The 15,975-nt window shown below is 34.8% G+C and overlaps 2 protein-coding genes across 4 annotated transcripts; one reads left to right on the plus strand and one right to left on the minus strand.

The window, feature by feature from the left end:
* Positions 1-2,167: 2,167 nt before the first annotated feature.
* On the plus strand, positions 2,168-7,098 carry PPS2 (calcium homeostasis endoplasmic reticulum protein-like). Of its 3 annotated transcripts, none has more exons than XM_006339084.2 (4): positions 2,168-2,268; positions 3,574-4,567; positions 5,725-5,999; positions 6,158-7,098. In XM_006339084.2, exons 2-4 carry the CDS (start codon positions 3,579-3,581, stop codon positions 6,901-6,903), a joined length of 2,010 nt encoding a protein of 669 aa, XP_006339146.1. In that variant the 5' UTR covers positions 2,168-2,268; positions 3,574-3,578; the 3' UTR covers positions 6,904-7,098.
* A 1,131-nt stretch (positions 7,099-8,229) lies between these two features.
* LOC102579674 (uncharacterized protein At5g41620) lies at positions 8,230-11,959 on the minus strand. The gene is made up of 3 exons (XM_006339085.2): positions 11,098-11,959; positions 10,206-10,328; positions 8,230-9,965 (listed from the first exon to the last, which is right to left on the minus strand). Exons 1-3 carry the CDS (start codon positions 11,566-11,568, stop codon positions 8,592-8,594), a joined length of 1,968 nt encoding a protein of 655 aa, XP_006339147.1. The 5' UTR covers positions 11,569-11,959; the 3' UTR covers positions 8,230-8,591.
* Between the last annotated feature and the right edge of the window lie 4,016 nt (positions 11,960-15,975).

Raw genomic sequence — 15,975 nt, forward strand, 5'->3', positions numbered from 1 at the left:
ATATATATATATATGTGTGTGTGTGTGTGTGTGTGTATTAACTTGTGAATCTCCTAATAATATTGATTGACAACTCAGTGACAAGGAAGGGGGCATTATAAATACTTTTCACACTAGTGTTGGGGGTTCGATGTTGTTGTATTTCACATTTTGAATTGGAAGGCAATCGTTTATCTAAATAAACACTTACTCACCGTTTTAATTTATGTGATGGTGTTTAATCGGACATATACTCAAAGAATAAAATAAAGACTTTCAAAATTTATCGTCTAATAGAGTGGTCCCTTACAATGCCCATGACGGCTACAGAGGTGAAATTTAAGGGTGCGCACAGTTTGCATGCCTCTTTTAAATGATAGTAACGTCCCCATCAAGTTGATAACATTTTCTTTTTTAGTTTCTCATTCGGTATTCGATATATGTAAACAAGATCGACTATTTCTCGATCAAGCATTACATGTGTTGGGTTCTGAAGGTGAATATGACGTCATGCGAAAGCTTATAATTTGCAAATCATATGGTTGATAAATCGGACGATAAAAACTTATACTAAAAAAAATATTATTATATGAAAACTAATATAAATTTTTTTTTTATAAATTGTTGAGAGAATAAATCTCCCCATAAACTAAACTCTTAAACGTCTACATTGTGGAAGTTATTGTGTTATTGATATGAAAACATGGATCTTCAATTTATAGGAATCCAGATTTCCTTCTAAGGAAAGAATAAATCAAATATGGAAGAAAAATATATTTTCGTTTCATGAAAAGTAAAAATATTTATGGTAATGTTTTGTCTTTTCTTTTAGAAAAAAATAAACTTCAAATAAGAAAAGAAAATCAGGGCAAAACCCTAACAACATGACCGTTTCAGAAAGCTTCCAACATGATTTTTTTTCATATTCAAAACTCGAATCCAAGTAATTAGTAAATACAAGGGTCTTCAAGATGTCAAATTATATGCCGACTTCGGACTTTATCTTATATCATTCAAACATTATTGATGAATTGGACCGATCAGTCACCAACCAAAGTGGAAAAATTCAAAAGAAAAACATCAAAACGACATGTCACAATATTCTTTGTATGCCTAACTTTGAATGGAAAAAAAAGAAAAAGAGTTCAACAAAAGATGGCTATTTACTACAAAAATGTTTCACATATCACTTCAATCTAGACGCTCCTTCCATTTTAACTTGTTTAAAAAACATTTGACATCATTTCATATATTTATAACGTTTTCATGATTTCAAAAGCTACGTACTCAAGTTTCAAACATTGATGTGAAACTAACTTTTCTTTTGTTATTATTATGAACTTAATATATATTCCTTCCGTCTTAAAATAGTTGTCATGCTTCGTTTTTTAAGAGACAATTTGATTAGTATTTGAAACCAAATTGGATTAGATTAATTCATTATTTTAAAACTAAAATTTGGATGATAAATTTTTTTACAAAAAGTATTATAAGTTTGCAATTTTCTTCATTGAGAAATGACAAAAGAATATCTTAAAATATTGATCAAAGGTTAGATAATTAATTTCACTCTCGAAAAGTGAAACATGACAATTATTGTTGAAAGCGGGGATTATATGAATTACTAATTAGATTACCATATTAAATTCTATGCCTGACCAAATAAAAGATAAAACGACTAATATTCTTTTGATAGTAAAAATATTTGAAAGTAATTATCGAGGGTTGTGTTGGAATAAATGATAGTTCTCCGTCTTTTAATCTGAGGTCTCAATTTCAATCTGTGGTCATGAAGTCGCCTTGATAGTTGCATCGATGCTCATGCTGGAGATCGGATGGAAAAACTATCTCATTTACAATTTTACAGCAAACCAATTTCGTAAATTAATGTAACTGGTCACATTATTACGTTAATTACTCGCATCAGTTAAGAAGTTGCGCATTTAATGACAACAATCTGAATTGTATCTGTGATACAAATGCGCTAGAACTCTTTTATAAAAAGAAAAAGAAAAAATGGTAGTTATGTTATGTAGATAATAAAAGTCTCGTTGAACGATATAATATACACATATACTATAGTCTTTTATGAAATTATCTCAAAAAATAAAATAGTTGGGCCTATTGGAAGGAATGGCTCGTGGATCTCAAATTGTACCAGGCCCAAGTTTCTTGTAGCTGAACAAATGGGCTCCAAATGATCCAAATCCCCCAATTTCAGTTTCTTCGGCGACATTGCCATCACTTCCCTGAGCTGCGAACTCCGTCTGCCGGCGACGAAACTCAGTTGTAAGTTCCTTCTAGTTTTTATTATATGGTTCTTCTTACTTGCATATATGATTTATTTTAGCTTATCAATTTGATAATGGCTCCAAAGTTGTTGTGTACTAAAGGGATGCAAGTATAACAAATAAATTTAAACGGAGGAAGGAATAAACAACGCTCCTCCCTGTAAGGATTTTGGAACCCAAATACAATCGTTGAGTGAACTGTATGTTGTGTTAGTTGAATTAAGCGCTCAAATGATTTTATTCCAAACGTTCTAAACCTAAACAATTGAAAAATTGAATTGGAAAGGTTTTGTTAAAATTCAAATCAGTCCATTGACACAGACCCTTGGATTAAGCTTGCACCTTATTATGTAAGAGAATTTGATCAATGCGAGTGTTAAATAACAACTAAGTGTGTTTGGTATGACGGAAGTCATTTAAGTGTCAATCCTAGTTGTGTACCACTTGGATGTCGGAGAAATTGATTGTTAGTAATTGTTGAGGGTATTAGTATAGTTCGTTAATTTTTTGCGACATATGCAAGCATGCAAGGTTAATAAAGCATTATAATTCAAACAAAATGGAAGCTCATTGTAAAGGTCAGTGAGATGTTTTTCTTTTTTTATTTTGGGTATATCTTGCTTCTTTCTTTTAACTACTGAAGAATCATGTGTGAAGATGAAAATAAGTACTTAAAGTTGTGTGTCTTAAACCTCTGAAACCATAAATGCTGGAAATTTTGTAGTTTCTGCAGCTGTGAAGTTTTCCTCATCTTGTCTGCAATCATTTTAGCAAGGATTTTTGAATAAGTGAAACATTTGTAATTTCCCATTTTCATAATTTGGTCCTGAACAACAGGAAAAGACACCTCTTTTTCTGCTTGGTGAATGACTGAGTAAGTGAGTATTCTCCTTCTGGGCGTTTCTCTTATCAGGTTGAACATTGTCAAAACCTTTCTTCTTTTCCCCTCTGTCTGAGGTTTAGACTCGTATGAGGCAGTATGAAGTGGTTTGAGCTGCTTGTCTTTGTTAAAATGTATCCTTATTTCCGAAAGATAGCAAAAATGAAGCATGTATTGTATTATCACTTGTGCTAAATTAGAAAAAAATATATTTTTCTGCGCATTCTATGAAATCGGAAAGCATTTTTTACTGCTCTCTTTTTGATGTATCTCTTTGTTCATTTTTATGTACCTTTTCCATCCCTTCATTTTCTTCTGCTAGAGTCAAGTTTGGTTTTTATATAATTTTTAGTTTGGCTGATTATGTTTTAATACGGGACTTCTGCACAGCTCTAATATTCAGGTCCTGCTAATTTTTGTTAGTAGTGATGGATCGACAAACTCCTGATTATGCAGCTGCTATGGCGTTTGCTCAACAGCAGCACCAAGCAGCTAACACTCAACAGCAACAACAATTTGGTTTTCATCCCCAACATCAACAATTTCCTCCTTCAATTCATGGTCCTCCATTTCTAGGCCCGCATTCTTCTCTTCAACAGTTCCCTTACCCTCGCCCTATGCAGCAACCACAACTCCATCCGCATACACCCCCTCCACATCTTCTTCATCTTCAACAGCAACAACAACCACCTCCTGCTTTTCCACCACACATGCCTCCTCACCTTGTTTCATCACCTTTTTTCAATCCGTATGATTCTCCCCCACCTCCGTCTCCTCCACCATCTGATCCTGAACTCCAAAAGCGTATTGATAAATTAATTGAATATGCTGTCAAGAATGGTCCTGAGTTTGAAGCCATGATCCGTGAAAAGCAGCAAGACAATCCTGCTTACAGTTTCCTCTTTGGTGGTGAAGGTCATTATTACTATCGCTATAAGCTTTGGATGTCTACTCGCCCCCCTGGTGGGGCCTTCAATCCTCCTTTCCCATCCTCTTCTTTGCCTATGATGCATCCACCAAATCCTATGATGAGTCCGTCACCCTTAACTCCATATAATGCCTCCAATGCTTCTGCTGCAATGTTAGGTCCATCCCATTTGCATCGACCCCCTTTCCCACCCTTTTATGATCAACATCATTCTCAGCCTTTTAGCCGAGCAGATTATGAACATTCATATGGGCCTTTCAAAGGTCTATCTAGGCCTCTTCCATCAGATGTAGAGATGGAGCTTAGTAATGTCATAAATAATCTTACTGGTACGAAAGAGTCAATTAAAGGTGCCAAGAGTTGGTTTATGCAGAGATCTCCATTTGTACCTGCTTTGGCTGAGGCGCTCAGAGACAGGGTGTTTTCCATAGATGATTCGGAGAGGCAACTGCATATAGTCTATCTTGCCAATGACATCTTATTTGATAGGTAACATTTGATATCTTGGTGCTTAGTGATTTACTGCTAACTCCTAGATATATTAACTCTTGAATTCTCCTTCACTTTTTGTCTATGCTTTCCTTTTTCTTTTTAAATTTCTTCAATTGCAAAATATTTCTTATTTTTTATTTGGTGCCTGTTATTGACTTTTTCATATTAGCCAAGATAAATCAAGTTTGTTTTGTAAATTGTAATAAGAAGAAGACACTCTGAAATTACTCTTGATTGTCAAGATGCATAGGGACCATCACAGATTCTTGTGGGCTAATTCTTGTGATTAATGCCTTGCGTTGTACCAACCTATAAATCTCTTTGCCATTTTTTGAATAATATTTTTAACAAAAACCTAGCAGAAGTAGTACAATAGAGTGGAGATGGTGCACACTGGTGTGTAGGATGAAATGCTTGGTCTTTGCTTGTAGAAATTTGTTACTGCTGGTTGGATATTGGTCCAAAGGTGGTAGCATGGGCAGTTAGGGATCATTAGGTGGTAGAAATTTTGCTAAGATTTGTAATTTGACAACAAGAACTAATGAACTCTGAGTAGACGTGATCCAGTTTGAAGGTAGAGATATCATTGGTAGTGGTGGGCACACGTAAGAATCCTATGAGGAAGTAGCCTACCGACATCACTTTTTTTTATGATGAGTAGCCTATATGCATCATATATTTTGATGTATTCAGTGTTCGCTGGTTTTGGAGCACAATTTACTTTTGCCACTCTGAACTGTTCTCTTTAGGTATAGAAGATTGGGTGTTGTTCGAAGAAAACCATATCGTTTTGTAGGTTTTCAACTTTTTGGTATGCTTCTTGTATACGTGTGCTTTTTGCCCAAATAGTATATTGAATTAATAAAACAAAGAGTACCAGAAAGGGTAAATTAGCCTGGTCACAATTTTTTACGTTAATGATAAAATATATTGAAAGAATGTTACAAAGAAATCAAAATAAGGAAAATAAACATAATATCATAAAAATCACTAGGGAGATCAGTGCTACAAAGCCAACCTGATGGGAGGTCTCTAAAATATTCCTACAATTTTTTTTACTTTGTCAAGAAAACTATTTGGCTTAATACACTTGATCCTCTCACTATCTTAATGATACTCAACCGTATTCTCATTTTATTTTCTGAATTGTGCAGCTTGCAGCGACGAATCAATCCTCCTGAGCTTGACAATGAGGCACTTGCTTTTAAGCCTGTTTTGGGTCCCATGCTTGCGAGGATATACCACAACCCTCAAAACAAGGAAGAAAATCAATCTCGGCTTCAAAAAATTCTACAGTTTTGGGGTACGAAGGAAGTTTATGATCAGGATACTATTCGTGCACTTGAAAATGAGATGATAGGTGGACACCCTGCAAATTTTTCTGTTCCTCCAAAGGAATTAATCACACCAGATACTTCTGCTGCTGCAGGTAATTGTTTGCCTTTATAGCTGGAGCCGGGAGTACCAAGATGTGGAATATCGAAGATTCATAAAAATAAAAAAAGAACATTCTGCTGCATTGTTAGTTGCAAATGTGAAAATATACTCTTGTTTGTATTTCTTACGGTTTTGTTTATGGTTTCCTAGGATTAATGCACCAGGCGGCAAATCAGAGTACTTTTCAGTGGAAGCCTGACCAGCAAAGTTTAGCAAATCTAGCTGATCAAGGCAAACAAGTTCCTATTATACCATCTGTTGCACCACAGCAGTTTCATGCGGGTGCTGTTCCGCCTACTGGATTTCCTGGGTTAATGCCTATACCATCTTCTGTTCCACCAGCAAATCTACAACCGGCAGCTCATCTGACACCAGCAAATATAGGTGAAAAAGTACCTCCATACCCCTTGTTCCCTCCTGGTCTTATTCCTGGTATGGTCAGGAAGATGCAGATTGGTAGTGGGGTGCCTTACTCTCCCATGAGCCCCTTGGATATTCCCACCGTCATACCACCCTCGACTGTGTCAGAATCTGAAATTCTTGAAAGGGTGTCTAAATTTTTTAGAGATATTGGAGAAGTTAATCCATCAGAAGGACCTATTAAACAATCTGAATCAGCCAACGATTATGATGACTATGAGAGAGACTCTCCTGTCCGGAAGGGAGGAGCTTGCATTCCTCCACCTCTAAACCTTCAAGTTGATCCGGAAACTGGGACTTATCCTGATGGAAGTATTCCGCAGAAACCTGGATCGAATAGCTCTGGACGATTAGGACTTGGAGCCACAGCCAATCCAAACGAACCAAATCAATATGATGATGTTTACACTTCTTACAGGAAAGATAGAAGCACCAATTATCATACATCAATGAGTGCAAGAACTGCTACGAGGTGATTTAGGCGATAATGTTAAGACTAATCCGTTTCTCTTTGATCTACTGTTGAGTGGACTAAGACTGTATCTAGTCTATTTTGTTGTAAATTGAGATGAATATTGAATGACATCGCCGCATGTGACAAAATGAGAGCTCTACCCAGTCTTTCTTTACTAAACAACTAGCAATGGTATTTGTCCAATTGATCTTTCAGATGTTTTTTTCTCCTCCTATCTTTTTCTGTGGATGCTATTGAAATGTTTTACATGGATGGTATATTGTCATTCCTCCTTGAGCTAAGAGGGTCTTATCGGAAACATCCTCTTTACCTTTGAGGTAGGGGCATGGTTGCGTGCACTCTACCCTTTCCAGATCCCATTTTGTGGGACTACACTGAATAAGTTGTAGTATATTGCCACTCAATGTGTTATTATAACTTCCATATTTGGTTGAAGTTCATGTTGAGATGTGATGGCGGGTTAATGAATTGACCAATAAAAAGAAAATTCAGTTATTATGTGACTCATTTTATTTTTAAAATTAATTAAATTGACTTGGAACACCAAACACAATAAGTAACTTGGTCTTAAAATCTTTCATAATCTGAAGGTAAGTTGCACAAATTAATGTATATTAATAAATGAATTGCTATCTGTATCAAGGTTGTTATTATTGCACACATACTATCTTGTTCATCGATTTTATTATTACATCTTGTTTTCTTTGCTTCAAGTATAGTATAGTATATTATCAATTATGTGTTGTTCTTAATGTTCTCGTCTGCATTACTGTATTTTCCTTTCCACATGTGATTTTATTGTGCCTTACTTGAGCCGAGTATCTATTATAAACTTCTCTACCTTCACAAAGTAGGGGTAAAGCTGCGTACACTCCCGAAATCCCACTTGTGGAATTACATCGGGTATGTTGTTGCAAATCCCACTTGTGGAATAACATCAGGTATGTTGTTGCAGTAAAGAATTTATATCTGAAGTTTACACCAAAATAACAGTGAAGGTCTCAAATTTAATGCCGTTTGGCTAATAAAGCTCAAATATAATATATATATTTTTATTTTTTTTTATAACCGAGAAATTCTTCTGTGACCCGCCCTTTGGATCAATCACAGCCTTCTAAACTCGGTGGATAATGGGCCCGCCCCTCTACCCTTCTCCACTTAAATACCAGGCTTCGCTTTGCATGATGTGAGGCTTGAACCTGCGACCTAAGCCACAAATCCTCCACCTTTTGCCACTTGAGCTTGGCCTTGGGGGCCTAATAAAGCTCAAATATGATGCACAATTTATAAAGGCACATGTTTTTTTTTTTATCTAACAAGGGAAAAGTAGAAGAGAAACTGTATACAAGGGTGAAAAGAATTATAGTAGTAGCTGGGAACTTTTTACACAGTGAGCAGTTTGCTAAAATCAGCACAACTTTCTACAGGGATTTCGACTAATTCAAACACGCCTTAACAAAAAGGAGTCATGTAACGAAAAACTGGCAGAAGAAAACAATTGAAAATGACATCTGAAGTGTAATCAACAAGATGTTAACCTCTTTTAGACATATGTCAAAATATATCGCGCAATCTTGGTTTGAACTGTCAAGTGAACAGATAACTTAGGCCATAGTGGAACAAGTTTAGCAAGTTCCAACAATTAGAAGGCCCCTTCTCCTTGACAAGATCACGCGTATTCAAACAATCTCACCGTCTTGATCTTCTGACACTTTGGCCTTCTCCTAGCCTTGATTTTGTGGCACTCCCCTGAATAATGCTCGATTTTTCCTGAATTGTACCACAGGGATCTCTAGAAGGCCAAGGTTGCTCCCACTGTCGGATGGGGCTGGAAATGTCTTTGCAAGATCCTGTCCCGGAACTAGCTATTAGATGATCCTTAAGGCCCTTCACTGCTTTAAGTCTCTGTGCTTCATCCAGATAACTATATCGTTGGCCTAGTTTCTCGAGTTCATGAAGTCTTTCCCTGTCTAATCCATCTCCTGAGGTTGGAAGATTTGCAGCTTGATTGACATACTCGACAACTCCACCAGAAATGCTCCTTTGAATGGGAGTGCTTCTTCTGGGCTGCCCAGCGATGGAGTTTCTTGCTCTTCTTTCATCAACTGAAATTCGTTTTGACTCACGAACTACATTAGATGGATAAGCCCAATTGTAGCTCTTATTGGAATTGTCCATGTTTAGTTCAATTGAATGAAGATCACTTTCTGCTGAGTCTTCCCCGCAGTCTGCAACATTCTCCACTTCTCCATCATTGTCTTTTTCTATACTCAAGGATGCCGTATCTTCATTATTTCTGAAATTTAGGGAACCGTTTCTCTTACCTTTGGTCTTTTTCTTCCCCAGGAATCCTTCAAGCTGCTTCCTTAGCTTGTCAATAGCAGAATTTTTCTCCTCGAAATGATTCTTGGCCTCTGAGAGTTTCACGTGAGCCCTTTCCTCGCGCAATCTATCAGCTAACTGGAGCATCTCTCTTTCCTGTTCAATCTCTTCTTGAACTTTTGCAGATTCCCTCTTCATCTCTTCTGCTTCAGCTTTGTCTTCATCAATATCTCTAGCTAATTCATCACATACCTGTTCCATTACTTCTCTGGCTCTTTTCTCACTTTCAAGCTCTTTCACTACCTTCACGAATGATGCTTTTGAATCCGATAACTCTTTGCCAAGTTTTTTGTTCAAGCTCTCAAATCTCCGCCTAAGCTTTCTCTCTACCTCAAGTTCATTTGCAACGGACTCAATTGCAGCCTCAACTGCCTGTTGCCCTTTATTCTTCCAAGCTGCTTTCTCTTCAGCAAAGCATTTAAGGAGATAATTAATCTCATTTTGATCCGAGCGCTGGTCTTGAATAAGCTGGTTCACCTGCAGGCGGGCCCTTTCTAGCTCAGTGTGTAACACAGAGACAAGTGACGTGCTAGATGAAGGTTGATCAGCATGTGCCCAAATTCGATTGATTATTTTCAGAAGCTCTTTGGATGTTGTCAAAGCATTACTAACATCCTTCAGACGGCTGCCAAAACCAGTCACTGATCCCCGTGGAGTCTGGGCACGAGATCTGGTCTCAAGCTGCATTACAGAGTTATATAAAGGATCACTCTTTTTTAGCAACAATAAGCATTCACAGCCAGTCAATGCATTTCAAATCTACCCTTTTACAACCTAACCATTGATTTCCATTTTTACTTGCACGAACACGAAGAAACAGAAAGTGTGACATAATACCAAAAGTAAGTATGAACTTAAATTGCATGCTAATGAGGTATAATAAACAATAAAATTGACCAATAGGAAGGAATTGGTTGCCACCTCCATAAAACTGGCGCTGCTTAAAGAATCTAACATTCCAACATTATGGTCCGTAGTCCTTGGTCTACGGGAAGTTGTTGATGATCTCTTCTGATAGCTTCCTGTTCCAGACCGATCCATCCTCTGCACAATCAATGCAAATATGGATTACTAACAACAAACTTAAGTAACTAAGATCGCCCAACTTGTCATCATGCATCGAGAAGACGAGGAGGTACACCCCAACACGTGGAGAACAAATAAAAACATATCATAATCTTTGCAAACTGTTTCTCAAGGCAGAGTCTTTGTAAAGCCAGTAATAACAAGACAAACATTACTGTTAAAGGCGTAAAGCTGTTTATGTCAAGTAAACTATTTCATCAACCATACAGCAAGTTCATTCTACAAATCCATTTCTTTTTCCTCTCTGTAGGATGGAACAAAATAATCAGTAGGACAAGTAAAGAGGATGAAAAATATCATTTTCACTATATCTCCACCATACAAGTTACAACAACCATATATTAGTATTTGTGATTACCTAACTAAACTAATATTTGAGAATTGACTAATACAAACATCATTTTCTCTGGATTTCTAACAACCACAGGAAACTAATCAAACTGAATTCAGCAAAATATAGTTTCCACATCAAGATACAACACTTCGGCAAAAACAAATAGAGCGAAAGGGTCAAAACCAATCCATTTTTTCGAGTTTCATACCTAAACTATCGGGTGTGGGAGTTTCCTACCTCAACTATAAATTGAGTTATGGTGATATTTCAAGGCGTTTTTTTGATAAATAGTTGGTGATAATTCCCGTATGAAACTCGGAAAACCAGGATACTTTAGATATGTTTATGATCATTATACTAACATATTCCAAAAGAGTGAGCCCAGTAGCTCACCTCAGAAACCGGGCTATGAGATGGATCACACAAATGAGGAGGCAAAGAGCCCGAAACAGAGCCCGAACTCATATGACCAGCCCGAATTTTCTCCTTCTTCATCATCATCTTCTTCTTTTTCTCCAAGTCTTCCTCAGTCATTCTTGGTGAAGGCATTTCATTCATTTCCCACAATGTAGCAGCAAGTTTTCTAGCTGAAACTGGCTGTGATATCCCACCACCAAGGGACTGTTTGGGTGACTCAACAACGTTTCTCAATGGAGTAGCTCTCCAACTTGGTACTGGTGTATTGGATCTAGACCCTCTAAGCCCAAACCCGAGCCCGAGCCCGTTTCTTGATTTCCCAACTAAAATAGCCCGTTTAAATCTGTAGTTATACACTTTTGATGATGCAGATGAAGAAGATGAACAACCCCTTTTACGGATCTTGGGTATTAAACCCTCCACCATAGCCTGATTCTGCCTTGGCATTATCAATTCCCCTTCCCAAAAATTACCCCTCTAGTACGATCTGAAGTGAAATACATACGAAAAAAACTGCTAGATTTTGATATTTTTGAACTGGGGTTTCAAGATCTTGATCAGAAAACTTCAAGAAACTGAAAAAGATTGGATTTTTCAACTTGGGTATTGAAAAAGATTGAATTTTTTTTCACTTTGAAGTGATAATGACATTCAAAATGGGAAAGGGTAAAGAAGGGACAAAGTGGTAAGGGAGACAAAATTGTGTTTGCTAATACTTTTGATATGATTTTGATTTGAAATGATAATGCATATAGAGAATAGCAATTAGGAAAGTTTTTTATTGACAGCTTGACTTTTGATTACAAATCTTTATACATTTTTGTAACTAATACTACATGGTAGCCATAAGTGTACCCATAGGAAAGATGTGATTAGTATCAACTACCCTCGTCGAGGAGGAATAAGTATTCATTTATCTATAAATTTAACATAAATTAAAATTAATCGAGCCTCGATACCGATGAAAAAGAAGACTGGAAGAAAAAGAGAGTTCACTGTGCATGTGAGGCTAAGAACGTGCAAGGGAATTATTGGTGTTTGCTAGTTGCTACCATCACAATATTCTGAATTCTGATACAGTAGCTTTTTTGCTGCTGTCACTAAAAGAAGAATGTTTTATTTTTTTTCTTCTCTTTATTTTTGGTTTTTTTTTTTATCTGTGATGATCTTCACTGTACTACTGATGTTTGCCTTTGTCTCCTGCTTACCTGTTTCCTCCTCAATGGCTGCTCTGCTCTGCTGTGCTATGATGTCATATTTTTTAACTTAGAAGTTCGAACTTCACGCAAATTGTTATTTTTGTCTTTGAACTATCGACAATCTTAAAAATATCATTCTATTTGACTAATGAAACTAAAATATACCCCTTATTTGCCACGTAACTTAGTAAGTGTACCCCTATCTCAAACTCTTGTAGGAACATGTGATTCTTAATAAAAAGTCGAGAGAAGTGTTGAAAACACTTCTAAACTTGGCGAGATTTTAGGGGTGATAGTGTATAACACTCATGTTGTAAGATCGGGATGTATTTCAGTTCAAATAGTTGAGTAAAAGAGTATTTTAAGTTTGTTACTAGTTTAGAGATGAAACTAATCATTTGCGCCGAGTTAAACAATGTTTTCAATACTTATCTTTTTTTTTGTTTCCCGCTCAATATTCATATAGATAATCGACTCATTCGAATTCACATATTATATAGTTTATGTTTTCAGGTTGGTTTTCGATATGATTTTTTTATACTCAAAATTTAAACCTTAGACTTCTGGTTAAAAATGGAGGACGCTTTTGAGGTTCTTTGATGATCAGTTGTTTTTTGTTGTCATTTTATGTCTTTCTACATTTTTTTCTTATTAAAGAATGTTGTCCATTTTTTAATACTTCCATTTATTCCATTATTGGTTGCACTTTAAATAGTTGAAAATTCTTCTGTTGGTGGAATTATTGCTTATTGGTAGCTATCTCATTTCTAAAGTTGTTCAAATACCATGTGTTTTTCTTTTTTGGTTCTTAATTTTTTTTTCCTAGTACCTTTGTTGTTTGTTTCTTTTGGCATTTTCCAAGTAGTTTTCATTATTTTTTTTATGGGAAAAGGGCCTGATATATTTCTTTGCGTTGTCATTAAAAGCTGATACATCCCTCGTTATAAAAATGACTCATATATATTCTTGTCGTTATACAAATGTCTCATAAATGCCTTATCATTACAAAAGAAGCTCACATATACCCTTCAGCTAAAGGGAAAAGGGTCTGATATACCCGTCATTCAATTTTGAATGTCAATCTGTTTGACTAAGCTTTAAAAAACTACTATAACATGTTTAGTTAAGTTATTGATAAACAAAATAAGTATTTTTGAATAATAACAAAACTTATTTTTCATCATTTAAGTACAAGTTGAATTTATTTTTTATTAAACTATTACTCTCTCTTAATTTATTTATTTTAAAATAATAATAATAATTTGGACAATTGATCACACCATGACAAGTAAGATTGAAATGTGGTCAAAGGGTGACCTACTTATAATATGAAATGAAATTACAATTCATTACTTTATCAAAAAAGTTACAAGCTTGACCAACTACAGCCTAACGATGGTGTAGAAAAGTGGAAGAAAAAAAAAAGAAAAGTGGGATTTGAATAATGATAATAACCAAGAAAGATTCGATGAATTTAAAATGTGGTAAAAATCATTCTTGATTTGTTCTCGATCTCCACTATGACAACAATAACCTATATCTTAATAGTTCAATAGTAGATTTATTAATCAAATGTACTATATTAAAAATATTTTTTAGCAGTAATTAATCAATGATAATAGTTTAATTATTGATAAATATGTATTTTTAGCGGTAATTAACACTTTTGTAAAGGTCTCTAAGGACTATAAGCTATAACAACATTAGATCCAATAACAATTAACTAATGCCGATAAAAATTTTAATAGTCTTTTTCAATCTTCGTATTCATTACCGCTAAAAAAAAATTGTTATAGTGACGGATACCTCAAAATTGAACCAAATTGATTAGTGCGTTAGGCAATACGATGCGTTAAGTATTTCGTGTAAGCAGATTTAAAAAAAAAAAACTATATAGATTTTGCAATATAAACCTCTTTCAATCCCCTATTCATGAAATACCAAAGAAAAGAAAAGGAAAAAGAAAATTAAATCATCTAAAATTTATGTTAATACTTCTTTATTATGCTTTTATATATATAAACATGATTTCCCATGTTCTAAATACCTTTTTGTTGTTGGCTTATATATACGGTAATATATATATATATTACCGTATATATAAGCCAACAACAAAAAGGTATTTAGAACATGGGAAATCATGTTTATATATATAAAAGCATAATAAAGAAGTATTAACATAAATTTTAGATGATTTAATTTTCTTTTTCCTTTTCTTTTCTTTGGTATTTCATGAATAGGGGATTGAAAGAGGTTTATATTGCAAAATCTATATAGTTTTTTTTTTTTAAATCTGCTTACACGAAATACTTAACGCATCGTATTGCCTAACGCACTAATCAATTTGGTTCAATTTTATGACTTAGGTTTAATTAATTGAGGGCTATAGCAATAATTTATGTAGAGTGGGAAAAAGGGCAATTAATTGAGGGCCATAACAATAATCAATGGTGGCTATTTTCCAAAGAAATTGGCTACAATTGCAATTCAAAATTAGGCTATATATAAGCCAGATACAACAAAAAGGACTAACACTGCAGTACTTAATTGTACAATATGCTATGTGAGTTGTACTATTTATATTTTATCCATATTTATCTTTATTTTACCTTATCAATATTTAGGAATCAATTCTTATAGTGTTAGGAGAACCATATTTATAGAAAAGGGATTTAACTATCATCTTTATTTCCCCAAATTATTTCTTGAATGAGTGTCAACAGTCACATGTCTAATAATGATATCAATGAGTTAGGTTTAGTTAATTGAGGGTTATAACAATAATTTATGTGGAGTGGAAAAATAGGCAATTAATTGAGGGATATAACAATAATCAATGATGGCTATTTTCCAAAGAAATTGGTTGCAATTGCAATTCAAAAAAAGGAAAAAAAAACTAACAATTCAAGACTCCAAAAATTAACTAATACATGCGTGCCACAGAGGCAAGCATATGGATTGTGCTTCTTCACCCTACATTTAAGTCATCCAAACCCATCCAATGACTATATATGGCATATATATATATATATATTTATATATATATGGCATTTTTAGGCCAATTGAGCTTATATGACAATAATTTGGAAATGCATTAATTTGTTCGGTTGAAATTTGTCATGATCTCTGATTCTCTGTTATGCCTTCCTCTTCAGGTGATGATTATGTGATCATTGGATGGGTTTGGATGACTTAAATGCAGGGTGAAGAAGCACAATTCATATGCTTGCCTCTGTAGCATGCATGTATTAGCTGATTTTTGGAGTCTTGAATTGTTAGTTTTTTTTTTTTCCTTTTTTTGAATTGCAATTGCAACCAATTTCTTTGGAAAATAGCCATCATTGATTATTGTTATATCCCTCAATTAATTGCCTATTTTTCCACTCCACATAAATTATTGTTATAACCCTCAATTAATTAAACCTAACTCATTGATATCATTATTAGACATATGACTGTTGACACTCATTCAAGAAATATTAGACATGTGATAGTTGACACTCATTCAAAAAATAATTTGGGGAAATAAAGATGATAGTTAAATCTCTTTTCTATAAATATGGTTCTCCTAACACTATAAGAATTGATTCCTAAATATTGATAAGGTAAAATAAAGATAAATATGGATAAAATATAAATAGTACAACTCACATAG

Source organism: Solanum tuberosum, unplaced genomic scaffold (assembly GCF_000226075.1).
Source record: "Solanum tuberosum cultivar DM 1-3 516 R44 unplaced genomic scaffold, SolTub_3.0 scf00008, whole genome shotgun sequence".
NCBI lineage: Eukaryota > Viridiplantae > Streptophyta > Magnoliopsida > Solanales > Solanaceae > Solanum > Solanum tuberosum.